This window comes from Trichoderma citrinoviride (assembly GCF_003025115.1).
Source record: "Trichoderma citrinoviride strain TUCIM 6016 unplaced genomic scaffold BBK36scaffold_2, whole genome shotgun sequence".
In the NCBI taxonomy this organism is placed as follows: domain Eukaryota; kingdom Fungi; phylum Ascomycota; class Sordariomycetes; order Hypocreales; family Hypocreaceae; genus Trichoderma; species Trichoderma citrinoviride.
The window spans coordinates 2,630,673-2,645,370 of NW_020194710.1; the positions used below are offsets into that span (position 1 = coordinate 2,630,673).

The 14,698-nt window shown below is 55.3% G+C and overlaps 4 protein-coding genes across 4 annotated transcripts; 3 read left to right on the forward strand and 1 right to left on the reverse strand.

The window, feature by feature from the left end:
- Nucleotides 1-131: 131 nt before the first annotated feature.
- BBK36DRAFT_1134419 (hypothetical protein) lies at nucleotides 132-2,281 on the forward strand. Its single transcript, XM_024892299.1, has 4 exons — nucleotides 132-327; nucleotides 389-424; nucleotides 477-717; nucleotides 921-2,281. Exons 1-4 carry the CDS (start codon nucleotides 311-313, stop codon nucleotides 2,253-2,255), a joined length of 1,629 nt encoding a protein of 542 aa, XP_024753351.1. The 5' UTR covers nucleotides 132-310; the 3' UTR covers nucleotides 2,256-2,281.
- A 935-nt stretch (nucleotides 2,282-3,216) lies between these two features.
- Nucleotides 3,217-5,391, forward strand: BBK36DRAFT_1166232 (DUF654-domain-containing protein; the record flags this gene model as incomplete). The annotated part of the gene is made up of 2 exons (XM_024894880.1): nucleotides 3,217-4,045; nucleotides 4,106-5,391. 2 exons carry the CDS (start codon nucleotides 3,217-3,219, stop codon nucleotides 5,389-5,391), a joined length of 2,115 nt encoding a protein of 704 aa, XP_024753352.1.
- A 4,729-nt stretch (nucleotides 5,392-10,120) lies between these two features.
- On the forward strand, nucleotides 10,121-12,709 carry BBK36DRAFT_46166 (hypothetical protein; the record flags this gene model as incomplete). Its single annotated transcript, XM_024898103.1, has 2 exons — nucleotides 10,121-10,840; nucleotides 10,940-12,709. 2 exons carry the CDS (start codon nucleotides 10,121-10,123, stop codon nucleotides 12,707-12,709), a joined length of 2,490 nt encoding a protein of 829 aa, XP_024753353.1.
- A 580-nt stretch (nucleotides 12,710-13,289) lies between these two features.
- BBK36DRAFT_1110714 (NAD(P)-binding protein) lies at nucleotides 13,290-14,099 on the reverse strand (the record flags this gene model as incomplete). Its single annotated transcript, XM_024889615.1, has 2 exons — nucleotides 13,290-13,879; nucleotides 13,952-14,099. The coding sequence occupies 2 exons, from the start codon at nucleotides 14,097-14,099 to the stop codon at nucleotides 13,290-13,292; spliced, it is 738 nt and encodes a 245-aa protein (XP_024753354.1).
- Between the last annotated feature and the right edge of the window lie 599 nt (nucleotides 14,100-14,698).

The following is a 14,698-nucleotide window of genomic DNA, read 5'->3' on the forward strand; positions in this document are numbered from 1 at the left end:
TTCCCGAAGTGACGCCGAGGTACAGCTGCTTACGTGAGAGGGCTCCTCCCAGAGCTCTCAGGCTTTTCGTCCAACCTTTATTATTAGCCTCACAAAACTTTCTTCCTCGCACAAACCACACCCGTCGCCTCCCTCCCTCCGCATCCTCCACCCTCTCCATCCCCCAACAATTTCCCCTCATACGCCTTCTATTCGTTACGCTCTTTGTACTTCCTTTTCTTTTGGTGCCTAGACGCACTTTTGTCCTTCTACTTCGGAATTCTCCAGTCGCCGCTCGCTACGTCGTCGACGTGGCCTCACGGCCCCCGCCATGTCTGAATTCCTTGGGTATGCCGAATAGACTCTAGCTCGCTTGGCTGGTTCTCCTTGGCTAACACGCGACACACAGATCCCGCATTTCTCTCATCTCCAAGAGCGATATTCGGTGAGAACCTATGCTCCTCGTTCACCAAGACGGTCGCTGACCTCTAGTGAAGCTACGTGGGCACTCTGCACGAGATCAACTCGGACGAGTCGACAGTGTCTCTCGAAAATGTCCGCTCATTCGGCACAGAGGGTCGCAGGGGCAAGCCCGACGAGGAGATTTCTCCATCAGATCAAGTCTACGAGTACATCGTCTTCCGCGGCAGCGATGTCAAGGATCTGCGGATTGAAGAGCACCCCGCCATCAAGGAGAACAAGCCTCCTGTGATGCCCGACGATCCTGCCATTGTCGGTGTAAGTGATGCTCTTTCTTCATTGTCACGAACCCTTTATCCTTTCATGATGAAATATTGCGGATGTAAATCTTTTGTCACTGTCCGAATGCGCAAACCATGTAGAGATTTCCGTTGCCTTCCTTCTGATCTGGAAAGGATCCTATTCACTATGTTTCGAAAGTTAGCTTTTTGATGTATTGATACTAACGAATCGATGCATAGGCCCGAGCTCGCCCTGGAGCACAAGGAGCAGCTCAAAACCCTCCCCCGGGAGCTCCTCCGGGAGCCCCAGGGTTTCAACAACACCCATATCCCCCCAACAACTTCTATGGTGGCCCTCCGCCTCCAGGATCCTGGGGACGGGGTGGTCCCGCCCCTATGGCTGGACCAGGTTTTGGCAACATGTACCCTCCGCCACCAGGCTGGTTCCCTCCGGGCCAGGGCTTTCCTCCCGGACCCGGCGGTCCGGGTCCATGGGGCAACGCACCGTTTCCTCCGGGTCCTGGTGGCCCCCCGGGTCCCGACGCCACTCAAGGCCAGCGGGGTGCACCCGAACAGCCCTCATCGGCCCAGGACTCCAAACCTCCTCCCATTGGACCCGGTGCAGACAAGCCCAGAGGAGCTCCCCCGACAGAGCCAAAGTCGCACGCTCAAGCTGCAAGACAACCCCCCAACGCACCAACTCCTCCCGTCGAGTCCAAGCCGTCAGCCGAGGAGGTCAAAGCGGCTGCCACAGCGGTCCCACCGAATGGCGCTGGGAAGGCAACCGATGCGCCCAAGGGCATTCCCACTGGTCCCAGGGGCAACAACCGTGTCCAACCCGTTATCCCCCTCTCAGGCCCTACGACCAAGCCTTTCCAGCCTCCCTTTGCGATGGAGAAGGCAGCTCAAGCTGCTTCCCAGCCTTCAGCCGCAGGACCAAGCAGCGTACAGGATGCTACGAGTGCAGCCAGAGCGGCCGTGGCCTTGGCGATGGCGCAACTGAGCAACCCCGGCGGGAATGCCATGGATAACCTGACTAACAAGGTCAACGAGATGCGCGTCAACGCCAACGCCAACGCCACTAGAGGCAGCACTGCGAACCGTGGCCGTGGGCGCGGCGGCGGCCGTCCGGCCAAGGTTGAAGTCCCCGATGCGGACTTTGACTTTGCTCAGTCGAACGCCAAGTTCAACAAGGAAGAGCTCGTCAAAGAAGCCGGCGCAGGCTCTCCGGCGAACGAGCCTGCTGCCGCGCCTGCAGAGGAAGGTTCGGAGCCACAGGATGGCGCCGCCGCTCCGGTGGCATACAACAAGTCAAGATCCTTCTTCGACAACATCTCGAGCGAATCCAAGGAGAGAGCCGAAAACAACGGTCAGAAGCCCGGTGGCCGCGAGTGGCGCGGCGAGGAACAACGGAGGAACATTGAGACGTTTGGCCAAGGAAGCGTCGACGGCGGTTACCGAAACTACCGTGGACGTGGTCGCGGACGCGGAACCCGAGGAGCAGGTCGCGGCTTTAGCCGTGGTGGACGAGGAGGTCCCCGCCCTCAGTTTCAGCCCGCGGCCGCTGGCCAATAGGAACCATTCGCTCTCATGCAACCACTGCCATATCTCTCGAGGCTGCAACATCACGAGCAGATTGCTGCGTCACGTCCTAGGCGACGAGATGAGCAACGCGATGCCGCTTAACCCACCCTCCATCATTATTCCCTCTTAATCTTCTTGCACCAATGTACCAAAACCATCCAATGTTTGCATCGTCTAGGCTGCTTTACGGCAGCTGGGTAACATCTTACTAGTCATCGTTTTTGCTTTCAGCTCAGGATAGGAGCTATGGATTTCACTGGTCGCGGACCTCGGCGACGATGCGGGAGTTCGGTTTGCGTTTTAAAGGGAGCACAGGCGGATGGGCCTTTCATGAATCTGAAGAGGCATGATGAATGAACACTAGGAGTAGGGGAAGGCGCTTAGGAATAAGCTGAATTCTTGCACTGGACAATGAAGCTGAGGACAAGCATGCGATTTATATAACGAACCTGTACAAATCCTAATGACTCCCAGGACTGGTTGAGAGATACCAGGAACTGAATCTTTTTCGTTCATTTGTTGTTTCACTAAGAATCTGTGCACTTGCTGTGTAGAGAGAAAAGCCAATGCACGAGATTGACTCCCAGAAGTGATGAGCGTGAAAAGCTTCCATCGTGTCCATGATTGTGATGATGACAGACTTTTGCCGCTCAGCCCCGCTAGGCGCAAGGCGGCGTGACGCATCAAAGCATCAGATATTTCAGCGGCTGTCAATGCAGCTAACCTAAACCACATTGAACAAGCTTTCAACTTGTGGCCTTCTCAACACTTTTAACTCACGACAGCACTTGGACACGCATAGCTACTCTCAGTCACCTTTCCGATATCTTTATTCCGAGTCATTTCTTTCACACACTGCGAGCTTCTTATTTTGTTCAGATCGTTTGCCATTCACTCTGTATACTGATTCACTCCATTCTGGCCTTGCTCTGCGGGGAACGCTCATTCAGAAATGTCGACAAGACAGCTTCGAAAGCTGCAGAAGCAGCGGGAACTGGAAGCCAAGGCCATCCAAGAGCCTGAAGGCAGTGATGCCGACACAGACGATGACGAGAGCGCTCCTATAGTGGCAAAACCTCGGCCGAATCTGTTCGCCGCGCTTCTGGAGGAGGAGGCCGAAGAGGAAGATGAGGCCGAAGCCGACGACGCTGATGAGAGCAAAGAGCAAGCACCAGCGCCAGACGTGCCAGCTCCTGCGGCTACCAGCCGGAAGACTAAGAAGAAGAAGAAGAAGGGCAAGAAGAAGGCAGCGGCTCCGACCCAGGATGCCGAGCACAGCGAGGACGATGAAATCGACAGGGCCATCAGGGAATTGAAGATTGAGCCGAAGCCTCAGGCAGCCTCTGCTCCGGGCACTACTCCCGCATCCAATAATGGCCTCTTCAAGATTAACCTGTACAACCTCAAGGAAGTCCATGAGATGCGAAACCTGTTTGGCCGAGAAACCATTGAATCGGCGCACGCAGAGGAAGCGGAGCAGCGCCGTCAAGGATTCATGCCGCAGAACGTGGACTTGGAGACGTTTCTGAGAGGGCCGCCAGGCGTTCGCAAGCTCCCCGAAGTCTCCCGGAGACGCAACATATTCATACAGGGGAGAGAGCACTGGCCGATGGGCTCCCCTGGGGGCCTCACTTTGAAGGAGCTCGGCAAGACGTACGATGGAACCGGAGTCGAGTTTACCTTTTTCCACAACCAAGAGTACGATCGGACGCAGCACATGTTTTTCGCACAGGTGCAGATAGGCGATCCGATGAGGATGGTGCATCTCCTCATCAAATTTCGTAAGAAGCGCAGTGTTTCCCTTTCTTCGTTTGGAATAAACTGCTAACACTCATGGATAGCCTACCATGTCTCAACATTACTACAAGTGAGCAACGTGGCGAAGCAGGACCAGAACATGGCGCTCGCCTCGGAGCTGTGTGAGCGCGCCTTGTTCAGCTTTGGACGGGTGGCTCCCCCCTCATTCAGACAGCACCTCGAGCAGGGAACGGCTCGTCTCAACTTTAGGCGGCCAGAGAACCGACAGCTTTGGCTGGCTGGATATCACTACATCAAGAGCCTCATCAGGAAGGGGACCTACAGGACCGCGCTGGAGTGGGCCAAGCTTCTCTACACTCTGGATCGTACTGACCCTTATGCGATGAGGCATCTGATTCACTTTTTAGCCATCAGGGCCTACGAGGCGGACTGGCTTCTCGATTTCTTGAATCAGCTGGATCCAGAGGGCAACCGGGAAGACACGGTGTATATCCAGCAGAGCCGAGTATTGGCGGACTTGCAGATTGGCGACGAGAAGCAAGCGCGAGAGCATCTCGCCGAGGGCATACAACGTGTGCCCTGGCTATACTGCGCCCTATTTCAGGAGCTGAATCTCGACGCACCACCGTCTGTCTGGGGCATCAATGCCGAATCGGACACGAGCGCTTTCTGGGTGAAGCTGTACCTGTATTTGGCCAAAGATCTGTGGAACAACCCCCAAGCAATTGGGCTTCTGAAGGATGTGGCCAAGGGCCTCGGTCGGGTCGACGCAAAGTCCTTGCCACAGGACAAGCTGCCGATTGACCTGGGTGCCGCCCGGCTGGCCTACATCGACGGGCAGACTTCACTGCTGGCGCTGGTGCCGCGCAAGATGCTGGAGCAGCAGCCCAACTACGAATTCGACCCCCTGCCACCGGCAGAGAAGGATAACATCTTCACGGCGCAAGGGTGCAGACTCCCCTGGCTCGAGGAGCGACGGGAAGCAGTGCCAAGCTCGCAGCGACTCGACGCCATGATAGCACAGCTGGAAGAGTTCCTCGCGCGGCGGGTACCTCCGGCGACCCATGAGGACGAGGACCGGCTGGTGGACGAGCTCCAGAACGGGGCCTTCCTCAATGAGAATCGCGAGGCCGAGGACGGCACCGCCGCGGGGGAGGCCGTGCCGGTGAGCAACGAAGACCGGGGCATGATTCGCGCGCTCGTCCGGATGTTTGGCTTTGGGGGAGGCGCGGCGGCGGCGGACCCGACGGGGGAAGGTGATGGCGCAGCCGGAGAGCAGTACGACTGGGAGGAGGAGGAGGACGGCGATGGCTCGGGAACTGCGGATCTCCCGGGGGCGTGGCCTTCCGAGGAGGGTCGGCGGGAGTAATGGGTGTGAGGAATGCCGTGTCCGCTTCATGAGTTGCTTGCTGGTGTTGTCATTCTGCGACCGGCAGGGAGATATCCGCCGATGCTCCATGTTGCTGTTAGATGTATAGAAGGAGGCTGAGTACAGTGTACGACTATCTATGTAGGAGTAAGTAGTAGGAGGCTAGGTTAGCAGGGACTGATATGGCATGTCGAAAAAATACAACTGCCGATAGGACTTTCGTACCCTATCACGGAATATCAATCTATCTTGTTTCCCTTTTGCTTATCTGTCTCTCCCAATTCCCGTGTGCCGCGATTATATATCACCGTACTAGCCCGGGGTTTGTTGCTCTTTCAGCCCTGGAAGACGGGCCGTTGTATCCTGCCCATGCACGTGTATCGAGAATGTTCACTGCAGAAGTGCAAGAAGTCGTCCAGGCCAAGGGGGGGGGGGGGGTCTACGGGGCTTGCTACGAGGGGAGGTTACTCTACGCGGTGGTTTACTGGTTTACAAGCTTACAAGCTTACAAGTTTACAAGTTTACAAGGTTACAAGGTTACAAGTACAAGTTTACAAGGTTACAAGGTTACAAGGTTACAAGGTTACAAGTACAAGTTTACAAGGTTACAAGTTTACAAGTTTACAAGCTTACAAGTTTACAAGGACAGAGCAAAGCAGGAGAGTTGCCCTCCTTATATAAACAGAAGTCCTACCAAAGAGAAGAGCAGGGAACCATGTGATAAAAAACACGGCGTCGGAGACAGAAAGAAGCTTTAGGCCTCATCTAGAAGAGCTGGAAAGCGTTGAGGGCTTTGTGAGAGGAAAGAAGCAACCGAGATTTTACAATCTGGGAGTTTCTCGGAGACTTGAACTGGCTCGAAATATGCGGATGAGAAGGGGGCAAAAAGATGCCCGGTAAGGGTGCGGCAGATGCTTGCCAGTAGTAGTAGTTTGTTGGCGTGATAAAGCGTGTGTGTGTGTGTGTGTGTGCGCGCGCATGTAAGTCAAGTCTCCGGGATGACGACGAGTCTTGACACAATGGCAAGATATTGCCCTGTCATGTTGAAACTCTCCGAATGAGAGAAACAAAGAGAGCCTTACGGAATGGGGGAAACCAAGATACCTTAGACACACCAACACACAAGCAGCATACGAGATTAAGGACAGAATGTCATTCCGCTCACAAAGTCCAATCACGATGCTCACAACCCTACCGGCACAAAGGATGAGAGAGATGACAGTAAGCACGGCATTCGCTCCGATCAGCCTGGGATTGGCTGGACGATGGTTCCTCGCAATCTTATGGCCATTCATAATTTTTTATTTCTAGTTTGCGCCTTTTGTCATATACAGCGGGCTTGCAGCTTTTCATGGTGCTGAGTGGCTCGGGTAAGGTAGGGTACCCAACAAGGTCACTGGGCATGGAAGCACTGGAAGAAAGGAAGAAATAAAAGAGGGAAAATGTGACGGAACATCTGCCCGGCCTTGAACCTTGAATGGTGGGAAATCGGAGTGCATTAATAGATCCCGGCCGAGAAAAGGGGATGTTGTCTTTTTAGTTGGAGTAGATGGGCTTGAGCTACTAGATATAGTTACTACTATGTAGTTGTAGGCTGGCAGGACCTGGTTCAGTGCAACGAGGTATTGCAGAAGTTGGTTCAGTGTGTGCGAGGGCAAAAGGGAAGAAAAGTAATACTAGAAGAATCCTTGGCTAGCGGACTTGAACTTGTCTTGATGCCAGTTTATCGGCCGAAAGCCACATCGTTGTTTCTTGTTCCTTCTCACTTCTTGTCTCGTTGAACAAGGTTGCCTTGCAACTCCTGCGCGAATGACAGAACTAGTGATTGTAGTTATAGCAAATAGTACTTTAGTGGTCGGACACAAGCTGAAAAGAAGGGACCCTTGCTCTTCGCTCGGGGGGCGGTGGACGAATAGGCCTTTGACCGGTTAAACCGCCATTGCGTTGAGGGCTCAAGATAAAGGCGGCGGAGAAATTGAAGGGGTGGTGTAATAACGGCCAGAAGGACCAATCAAAGGTGGTTCAGGCAAAAGACGGGGACGGGATCTTGACTCGTGTGTAGGTATGTATGTATGAATGTATGTATGTATGTAAGTGTGGGAAGTAACAGTTGATGAGAAGAGAAGAAGAGACAAAAAGACAGAGGATGATGATATGTGTGTCGGCGGGCTTCCCGGGCGATGGTGTCGCCTGGACAGGCATCTTCTCAGCGGAATAATGCCACCAAGGCGTCTCAAAAACCCAAAGGTAGCTTGCGGACCTTGGCAACGTACAGTGAAAAGCATTCGCTCCATTTGGTCTCGGGCAAGCACTGTGCAACGCTCTCTTCTTTCATCTTCTTCCATCATGGGCAAGACAAAACAAAAAAAGCCTGCTTTTAGTTTGCATCGACGATCCCCCAGCGCTATTTGCTGCAGGGCTTGTTCTTCCCCCCTCCCCCCTTTGGCCTTACATTTACGGAGCAGCCAATGGGCGGCCTAGGGCGAGAAGAAGGCAAGACTATATTATTCTGGGCCCCGGCCCCGGGAGAAGAGGGTTGCATGCCTTGCTGTCTCTCTCGGCCGGGAGGAGGTACGGAACTAGAGAGCTAGACAGAGTGTGAGTGAGGGAGAGAGTGTGAGAGGAGGCTTGGCTTAAAGAAGCACTGATTTCAACGCAGAGGAGATGGAAATGAATGGCGAGAGGTGAGAGAACGAGGCATAATAATGATTCTGGAGCTGGGGATGACGCCAGGGGATGATGCCACTCGGGCGAGGGAACTGGGATGCTGGCGCAATGGGCCGGAGGTTTTGTCCGCAGACACGGCCGAGTGATGATTTTTGTTAGCTGGCGGCTTGAGGACTGCTCGAGGAGTAGGTAAGGGAGGTAATAAGGTACTATCAAGCGCTGTTCTTGGATTCTTCCTCTTTATTGCCCGTTTTCTTACCGTCTGCCGAGACGGGATGGAGGGTTGATCTAAACAACACCCCCCTGTCTGGCAGGGTTCAACGGGACTGTTTGCCATTTCGAACCCCGATCACCCTGCGGTATGCAGGTATGCACGTATGTATCGTACATGCACGCGGTTGTCGGTAGTACATACTACTACTATCCTCATTGCACAGCGACGCCCCTGTTGCGGCTGCGGCTGCAAGGCGCTGAAGATGCCAGGGATACCGGAGCTGCCAGGAGGCAGAAGCTGGCAGTACACGAGGAGGAAGAGGAGGAGGAAGAAGAGGAGGGAGAAGAGGCCCGTCTGGGTATCATGATAGATAGAGTTCCAGCTTGCTCTGCCGCAGCGATTGCAGGGCTCACAGGTCACGTAATACGGTTCATGTAGTAGTAGAGCTTGTGTGCCGGTTTGTCTCACCTACAGGCTGTCGTAAGAAAGATGATAAGAGAGAGTTTAGGTTCAGCGTGATGATGATACAGACGTGTACCTTGATTGGACCACTGACAAGACAACTGTCCCATCATCATCTCAGCCTCAGTCTCACTCACGATAGTCTAGTATTCCCGCCTGCTCGCAAAGGTAGCTCTGGCTGGGCTGGTCCCCCCACTCCGAGAGACAAAGAACAGGGTCGTGGTTCGGCCGAGCCCAAACGCCTCGCTAAGAAATCCAAGACCAGCTAATAAGTCGAGCGCTAGCATTCCGCTGCTCATGACTGGTCAGATGAAATAAAATAATGAAATAAATCAGAAAACACTAGCAAATCTGACGGGGAACATGAACAAAAGCAGACAAGAGGCAGGACAAGGCACGGATTGCTCCGGCGTTGGTTTGACATGGGGGTCCAGTCAGAGAGGCTGGCCGTGCATTCGATTCGCTGGTCGCCAGCAACGCCGATCACAACCTCAGCCATTCGCCGTCCTTCTTTTTCCTACCTATCCTATTACTACTACTACTACTACTACTACATGCATCTCTTTTCTGGGCGGAAAAGTGACATGCGCCAGCCAGAGGCTCGACGTCAGTACCCTTGATACCTGAGATCTGAGGGCGCACCGCAGGACAGCGCTGTAGAGACTGGGAAAGCTGGATTTTCTGTGGTTCGGGCTCCTCTCTTCCTTGTCTTGGTGGTTGTTCCTCTGGTGTGATTGCCCGTTGAATTCACTGGGGAGACTGGGAGACGAGGAGAAGCAAGGAAAAGAGAGAGTGAGGAGCAGCTCTTGTTGTCTTCATTGTTGATGAAAAGACGGGAGGGTGTGATTGCAAGGACAAGAGGCGGGGACAGTCCGTGACGGAGGCAGAGAAAGACGTGGACTCGGACACAACGACAGAGACAACAAACTGAGACCGACACAGACGACAGACAGACTGCAGAAGAGCCTCCCCCTTCCCTTGCCTCTTCATCTGCATCCATCCATCCATCCATCCATCCATCCCGTCCGCTCCTTTGCCGTCATTCATCGCCTGTCTTCCCAGTCCATCCCTCCCAGTATGCTTGGCGTGCTGCCGTTAGATAAGCGACTGGCCTCGTCTCCTTGACATCAAATCACAGAGTTGCCCTTCCAAGGTTGACTTGACTGCCTGATCCGACCCTCTTCTTGGACCCCCTTCTCCGATCGGCCGAATCACTCGGCCGCCCAGCCCTCGCCCATCCGTCCACTCGTCCATCCGTCCCAATCCGATCCAGTCGCACGTCCATCATTCGCCTCTCCTTCCCACCCCCCGTCAGTCTGGATGGCCTCAATGCATACCTTTCCATCCGTCTCGGAGCCTGGAGCGGCGCAGTCGCAGTCGCCGGCAATGGTTGTCGATGCCTCGAATCCCAGTGACGGGGCCAGTCCCTACGACACCTCGTCCGTGTCTCAGCAGCCTTCGCCGCGACAGCAGCCGCACCAGCATCTCCTGGGCGCGTCGTCTCAGGCACAGCTCGGCCACTCGCAGCAGCAGAACCAGCAGCAGAACCAGCAGCAGAACCAACCGTCACATCAGCAGCCTCAGCAATCACAGCAGCAGCAGCAGCGCAGCGTCAAGCGGCCCAGGCCCGTCAAGTCCTGCACCGAGTGTCGCAAACGAAAGCTCCGCTGCGATCGCCTCTGCCCCTGCTCCCAGTGCCAAAAGTCCAACCGGCCCTGCAGGTACGCTCCCGACCAGGACTCGGCCAACCTCTCCGACGGCTCAGACGCGGAGGGAGCCGAGCCAGGCCGCCCGGCCAAGCGCAACTACTCGCACGGCACGCTGCCTGCGCTGGCCGCCTCCTACGGCGATGCTGCCGCCCCCAGACCGGCCAAGGCGGGCGATCCCAACAGCCTCCCCTTGCTCGAGGAGCTGTCCATACGCATGGAGCGCCTGGAGAAGCAAATTCTCGTGCGGAGCCCCAGCAGGGCCGAGGGCGGCGGCGGCGGCAGCGGCAGCAGCATCGTCGCCGCGGCGCCAGAGACGATACGGGGACTGACGGTCAAACGGGGGGCTACGAGGACGCGCTTCTTTGGGCAGAACGACCCCCGGGTACTGTTAAACCTGGTAAGTGGGCATCGTTCGACTGTTGGGGGCCTTTCGTCTCTCATGGTTCTATCCCCTGGCTATCACACAGCAGGAGGCTGACTCTTTACTCTCCCCCAGTTTGACGATGCCAAGGCATATATAGCCCACAACTTCCGGCAGGAGCCCTTTCCCAGCTTCGAGACCCTGCATAAGCATCTGCGAAGCGAGCTGACAAAGTCTCTGACGCCCATCACCGTCTTTGTCGACTCCATGATGCCCATCCGCAAGAGGATGACGGACATCCTGCCCAAGAAGGCAGTCTGTGACCGCCTGATAGCGGCCTACTTTGACACCTCGGAGACCCAATACAGAATCCTCCACAGCCCGACGTTTCTGGAGCAGTACAACCAGTACTGGTCAGGCAATGTGCAGCCGGAGCAGTTTCTTCCGGAGCAGTTTCTTCCGCAGATGCTGTCGGTATTGGCTGTTGCGTCGAGATTCGACACCAAATCCAGGGGCCTGGGCCACCAGGAGCGCGTCGAGGGCGTGCACATCCCGACCGCGTGCGCGCTCGTCCGGAGCTGGCTCGACAGCCTCAAGGGCAAGCAGCTCGTGGAGCTCGCCACGCTGCAAGTCGAGGTGCTGCTGCTGTTTGCCCAGAGGATGATTATCCAGCGGCCTCAAGATTCGTGGAACCATCTGGGCTTCGTCGTGCGCATGGCCATGTCCATGGGGCTGCACAGGGACCCCTCGGAATTCGAGCCGCGCATGACGGTGTTTCAAGGCGAGATTCGGCGGAGGCTGTGGTTCACCGTCCTCGACATGGACCTGTACATGTCGCTGGCCTCCAACATGCCCTGTCTCACCCGAGACGGCGACTATTCCTGCCGGCCGCCGCGCAACGTCGACGACAACGAGCTCTTCCCCGACATGACGGAGCTGCCGCCGTCTCGGCCCCTTGACCAGGCGACCGACAGCCAGATGCAAATGTATAGCATCATGACGCTTCCCACGCGGATGAAGGTGGCTCACATGATCAACCGCATCGATACCATCCGCGACTACCAGGAGGTGCTCGACGTGGGCGGCAAGCTCGACCGGTTCATGGAGGACATCAACTACATCTTCCCGCGGCACGCGTCCCTCAGCGACGCGCAGAAGAGCAGGCTCTGGCGAGACCGCGTCGTCCTCGACATGCACGTGCGGCGGCCCCTGCTGGCCCTGTACCGGCCCTTTGCCATGGGGGTTCCCGACGCCCCGGCGCAGATCTCGCGGGCGTATCTGCGGTCCTGCATGGTGATTCTGAACTACCTGGACGATTTGGACCACACGCTGCCGCACTTCCGAGACGTGTCGGAGATGTACCTGCAGATGTTGAGGCGGGACGTCATCCAGGCCTCCCTGAGCGTCTGCTACTTCGTCAAGCCGGCCGTCCGTCCTGCTGCTGACAGCGCCTTGCTCGCTCAGCACGGCATACGGGCCTCGCCGAGCCCCGCGGATGACTTCCCGGCGTACATCCCGGACGACCTGATGCTGTGGTCGCCGTCGCGGCTCATTGGCACGGTGCAGAAGACGATTGATCTCCTGGTTGGATTCGTCCGCGGCAGCGACCTCAAGGACATTGTGTGCGTCGCGGTTGTGCTGGAGACGGTGAGGAGGGCCGACGTCCGCAGCGACGAGATCACCCACAATCTGTTTGGCCTGCTGGACGCTTGTCTGAGGGCGAGCAACATGACCATGGACAAGCTCCACGCTTTACCTCTGGCCGGCGGCAGCGCCGCCAACGAGTATCCGCACGAGGCGTATGGTCATGGCAGGATGCCGTACGTGCAGCACGGCTACGGCATGGGCGGCCATTCGGAGACGACGGCGTTGGGCGGCTGGATCATGTGGGATGGCTGGGATTGATTACCCACTCGTCTTACGTTTATACGTTTTATTATGCCTTTATTAATTCTTTCTTTCTTTTTCTTTTTTTTTTCCCTTCTTTGATCTTTCTTTCATCGTCTGACAATTGTAATAAGGCCTATACTTCTGCTTCTCTTTCTTCTTCTTTTACGCTTGAGTAAGCGATGTCGTTACGGCCACTTGTTCCTGATATAAAGACTACTGATTCGCGAGGATTTGGATCCCAGTATGATGGTCGGTCACATTCGGTTTGCTCTCATGGGAATGGAAGAGTGTGTGAGAGAGATGGAGATACCCCCTGCGTGCGATATTTCGAGCAGATACAATGGATGTTTATTTTTTCCTGTTCTCCCCTTGGTGTCGGACAATGTACAATACAGAGCGGATGATGATTTGGGGCAAGGAAATGAGATATGGATGTCGGACTTGATCAATTTACTGCCCCTTGCACCACTACTCCTTCTGACTACAGTATCACGTACTAATCCCAAGCCTATTGTCGGAATACTAACCAGCAGGTTGAACCCTCTCAAATCGAAGAAAAGAACGAAACCCAAACACCAGTCCTCTCTCAAATCCATCAATTGGTCAGAACAGGCGCCCTCCCATCCCACTCATCCGTCTCCGCGGCACTCACCATCCACGCCCCCAGACTCTGCCTACTCACCGCTGCATTCCACCCGCACCCTTTCCCATCATCCGGCCAAACCTTGACCTTGACCTCCTCCTCCCCCGCCGGCGGGCCCTCGGTCAACCGCGCCGGCCTCGCGAAGACATACGTCAGCCCCAACTCGCTCTCGCGAATCAGCCTATCCATGGCGTTATGGTCCTTGATGGCGAGCTTCATGGTGCTGTGGCTCATGACTGCGCGGAGGGGCCAGATCATGGAGGCCCAGGACTCGCGGGCGCCAAAGAGGGAGTTGACGACGATCTTGGGGAGGGCTGCTGCTGCTGCTGCTGGGAACGCCTGGCCTTGTTGGTGGAGCAGGGTTGTGAGCGCTGCGAGGAGGGTCTTTGTGGTGGAGGCGAGGAGGTCGGGGGGCGAGTCTGGGGATAAGGGCGCGAAGGGGCTTTCGGAGGTGCGGCGCTGGTTGAGGGTTGTGATGATGGCGGTGGGGGGACGGGGTGTTGTGAGTGCTTTGAGGACGTCTTTCTCGGAGAAGGGGGTGCCTGTCTCTTAGCATTAGCAAGATGTTGGTAGAAGGAAGGGATATGAGATTTTCTTTCTGTCTGTGTTTTTACCTTGGATGATGGTGAGGTTTGGGTGGGACGGGAGGGAGGACGAGGATGGGTTGCGGGCGAGGACGGTGACGGAGTGGCCGCGGGAGAGGGCGTTGTCGAGGACGATGCGGCCGTTGCGGCCTGTGGCGCCGGAGATGAAGATGTGCATGTCTTTTTTTTGTGTATGAAAGATAAGTAGGGTTTTTGCTTGGATATGGGTGTGGTTGGAGTTGGGGCGAGTCTTGTTTGTGTAGATGTGAGATGAAAGAACGGCGATATCAAACACAGGGAAGCTGGTTTAAAAACTGTATGATTGGAATGAAAAGAGTTGTCTATTGTAGAAGTATACTGAAAGGATAGAAGCAACTTTGAAGAAATCTGGAGAGAGGGCTTTATATACACATTTCGTGAAGTGTCGTTCGGATGGTTTGAAGCCATCTCTCAACTCGGCCGATATACGCAGGATTTCGGATCCGTGAGACTCGGCCGTGACAATCATCAACGTTTCCACTTTTGCAGCAGAGTGACCAACACAAGGTACTACTCGTACAGGTTGAAAAAAAAAAAAAAGACAAACTCTCGGCCGAGATCCTTCCAAGTAGTACATTCAGCTATTACTGATTTTGTGATCAAGATCTGGCTTGATCGATATAAGGAGGCGGTGCTCTGATGAAGGCGCAATGAACACCATTTGTCATCGTACTACAAGGTCAGTTCCAAGTAGAGTAATGTTTCGTTGTTTACGGCGATTTCGCTTTTTTTTTTTTT